General features: G+C 40.5%; 1 protein-coding gene across 1 annotated transcript; it reads left to right on the forward strand.

Moving 5' to 3' along the window:
• The first annotated feature begins 310 nt into the window (after window positions 1-310).
• Window positions 311-823, forward strand: LOC125195042 (secreted RxLR effector protein 161-like). Its single transcript, XM_048093246.1, has one exon. It carries the CDS (start codon window positions 311-313, stop codon window positions 821-823), a length of 513 nt encoding a protein of 170 aa, XP_047949203.1.
• Window positions 824-4,330: the final 3,507 nt, after the last annotated feature.

Genomic DNA, 4,330 nt, shown 5'->3' on the forward strand with positions numbered 1-4,330 from the left:
TTGTCTTTATTATAATATATGTTGATGACATCTTGATTATGGGAAGTGATCGTTCCATGATGCAATCCGTGAAAGAATGGTTGTCTAGTTCCTTTATGATGAAGGATCTGGGTGATGCTTCCTATATCCTTGGAATTAAGATCTATCGAGATAGACCAAATAGGATGTTAGGATTATCACAATCCACTTACATAGACAAGTTGCTAAGGCGCTTCTCAATGGAGAACTCAAAGAAAGGTTTTCTTCCTATGGGACATGGCATTGTATTATCAAAGAAGGATTGTCCTTTAATGACAAAGAAAGAGACAACATGAAAAGGATCACATATGCTTCGGCCATAGGATCTATTATGTATGCCATGATATCCACTAAGCCAGATGTGGCTTATGCGCTTAGCATGACAGGAAAATTTCAGCAAAATTCTGGTGAGGAATATTGGAAAACTGTTAAGACTATTCTTAAGTACCTTAGAAGGACTAAAGAATATTTCTTAGTCTATGGTGGACAACCAGAGTTATCAATTACAGGGTATACTGATGCTAGTTTCCAAACAGACCATGACGACTATAAGTCTCAGTCTGGATATGTTTTTATCCTCAATGGTGGAGCAGTGAGTTGGAATAGTTTCAAACAAGGTACAACTGCCGATTCCACCACCGAAGCCGAGTATATTGCTACATCTGAAGCTGCCAAAGAAGCTATTGCTTTGTTAGAGTTCGTTAAAGAACTGGGTGTCATTCCAAGTGTCAGTAGTGCAACACCTTTGTACTGTGACAACACTGGTGCTGTTGCGCAAGCAAAACATCCAGAGCTACGAACATAAACAAGCATGTTCCCAGAAGATATCATCTGATTAGAGAAATAATTGAAAGAGGCGACATAAAATTAGAAAGAGTACCCACTGATGATAATTTGGCTGATCCTTTCACCAAACCATTATGTATAGCAAAACACAACAAGCACTTTGAGAAGTTGGGTGTTAAGCATGTTGGTAGATGGCTTTGAATCAGTGGGAGTTAAAGTTTTATATGTCTTAGAAACATTTTGTATTGAGACATTATTACTTGATCACATTCTATGAAAATTTTATTTCTATGGGTTTTGTGCACTTATTGGAATAATTGTTTAAATGTTTGTCTTTATTCTAAATATTTGTTCCTTGGAATTATGATTGTCATTAATGGTGTGAGACATTAATGATATAGTATAATTCTAAAATGGCCCTAATCAATGATCATCAAGAATGGGATATTGATGATATGTTATAGGTTAGCATGGGGTTTGCATCACATTCTTCGAGAATATAGTTGTTCTCACAACTATGAGATATTTGATACTCGTGATGGACACATGGTATACTTTGGAGAGTATTGGTATACCCTACTATTAAACTTTTTTGTTAAGTGTCTACGGTTTATTAGTGCATAAAGTATGTAATAGTCCTTGGATCTGAGGTCATTACACATTTTGTTTGTTGAGTGGTGTGCTTTGATATTGTCCAACGCTTTGCCTCCCAAAGGAGGATTGAGACACGGACCTGTGTTGGGTATATCATAAGATAAATGAAAATGGTAGTTGAGCCAAGTCAAATTCTCTATATTACTTGACCACTAAGTCATTGGCCAATGCAAAGATACATTCGATTAAAGTAATTGAATATGATCGAATGAGTCATTTAATAAAGATGAGATAAAGTGATTGAGTTATTTGGATGACACATGACAAATCTTAGGCTCAATCGAGTGGTTCGTGAATGGAAGGATATTACTATAAACTTTGTGTAAAGGCTTGTTTACCGAATTCACGTAAACGTCCTTCATATATCGAGCTATGCTGCCAACGCAGTCTAGGTGTTTTGTGCAGACTTCGGTTTGATCGCGCCGATAATGGGGGCCTAAAGGGTCACACTTTTAGTGTACTGTTGATTTGCTCAAGGGTACAAAGTTAGAGTTGCGTACTATATCTAATGCTAGTCTAAGTGGGAGATTGAAAGAAAATGGGCTAGATTAGATTAATAGGAAATAATTCTATTGGGCTAGGCCCAATGTGACAATTGTTCTATTATATATATGCTCTATTGTAGAGAACAGAAGATATAGAAAACCTAATTCTCTGAGAGAATAAGGCGGCGCAAGAATACGTACGTTCAACAAGAGATTTCATAGCTTTCTCTATAGAACGATTGTACCGAAGAATTGTTCCTGCATCGGATCAGAATACACGTGGACCTCGATAGTGGTGGATTCATCTTGCAGGATTCGTACAATCAATGGAAGATAACGACACAACAAGTAAGATATAATTCCGTTGCGTTTTACATGCTCAACTTGCAATATGATTATGAATCTAGATCTGTTATTCTTGTATGCAATTTCCGCTGCGCTCATTAGATGATTACAAGAATACCTCACAGAGCCTATGTCCCGGATTCTGCTGCATGGCCCCCCCGTAGTGTGGGAAGACGTCTTTGGCCCTAGTCGTTGCCAATGAGGCCAGATGGTCATTGTTCGAAGTCTTCGTTGCTCGATAGTTGTGTGGAGATTTGGTAGCTCTAGCAAAAAAGGCCGGTATGCTTGCTATCCATAGTAGCAGGAGAAATGTGATCAAAAAGACGAAAACAAAGTATTTAATACATAGGAATGATTGGAAGTGTCATTCCATTCTTCATCATTACAACCCACAACCTTTTTGATAAAACATGCACACAAGTCGTATGCCACACGTATCAATTTAAATTAGGAAATAAAAGATTAATTGGTTCATTGGATCAGAGCATCCACAATGGGTTTAGGCTAGCCATAGGCCAGCCACAACTACTCCTGCCACATCATCAGCACTAAAATTTCACCTACCACATCATCAGGACAAGCAACTGGACAAGCAATAGGCTAGCACAACAATCAAAATTAAAAAAAACAACTAAATTTTCGAAATTAAAAACAAAATACGGAATTAAATTTACGACACATATACGGAAAAATTCATTAATTTCATTAAAATAAAAAAAGTACATTAATTAAAAAAAATTACATAATAAAAAAAATACGTAAAACAAAAAAAAACTATCGTCATGCAGTCCTCCGCGCCCAAAACTCTTCAATTAAATCCTTTTGGAGTTGAATATGAGCATCCACTTAGCGCATGTCGGCATGTGCCTGGAGGCGGCCGATTTCATCGTGAGGTACCCCCCTTTGAACGTTGGGGGTGGCCACGCCCATGGCTTGGACCGGCTTCATCGTCATTGGCCCAACTAGTCAGTTGTACACCTTCATCTCCGACTATCATGTTGTGCATGATAATACATGCGTACATTATAGAAGCAATGCAGTCGACATGCCACAAACGCGTTGGACCCCTAATTGCCGCCCATCGGGACTGGAGCACACCAAATGCGTGCTCCACATCCTTGCACGCCGACTCCTGTCATTTCGCAAAGTAGGCCTTCCTGTCCTCATTTGCGCATCTGATCGCCTTCACAAAGACGGGCCACCTAGGGTATATCCCATCCGCCAAGTAGTAGCCCATATCATGCCGGTTGCCGTTGGCGACAAAACTGATGGCCGGACCAGACGCCCTGGCACTGCTCGTTGAAAAGGGGCGACGAGTTGAGGACGTTGATATCGTTGTTCAACCCGGCTACCCCAAAATACGCATACCAAATCCACAGCTAATAATCAGCTACGGCCTCGAGGATCATCGTGGGATTCTTTCCCTTGTAGCCGGTGGTTTAGAATCCCTTCCAGGCGGCGGGACAGTTCTTCCACTCCCAATGCATACAATCTATGTTGCCTAACATCCCCCGGAACCCATGCTTCTCCCCGTGCATCTGCATCAGATCCTGACAATCTACCGAGGTAGGCCTTCGAAGATACTGGTCTTTGAATATTTCAACGACGCCCTCACAGAAATACTTCGACACTGCAGGGCAATCGTCTCACCGATGTGGAGGTACTCGTCCCACATGTCCGCCGCGCCTCCGTAGGCCAACCGCTTGATTGCCGCAGTGCACTTTTGAATAGGGGTGTGGTCGGGTCTGCCAGCCGCATCGTGCCTGAACTCGCTCGAATAGAATCTTGCTTGTATACGTAAAACTCTATAATCCACTTTTAACCTGATTCAGTATTATTCGAGCAGTCTCGCACGAATAGAATCACTATTATTATCACATTGTGTTTGCTTGTGCATTTATAAGATGTTTTACAAACATTTAAATGCATAAGAAGTAAACAAAGTCTAAGTCTTTTGCTTAGTAGACCGGTTGTGGGCGTCGTCCACTTTAAGGTAACACGGTCAGATCTACGCAATGCTTTGCAAAAGAAAAAGAAGAATT

Source organism: Salvia hispanica, chromosome 6, assembly GCF_023119035.1.
Source record: "Salvia hispanica cultivar TCC Black 2014 chromosome 6, UniMelb_Shisp_WGS_1.0, whole genome shotgun sequence".
Lineage (NCBI taxonomy): Eukaryota > Viridiplantae > Streptophyta > Magnoliopsida > Lamiales > Lamiaceae > Salvia > Salvia hispanica.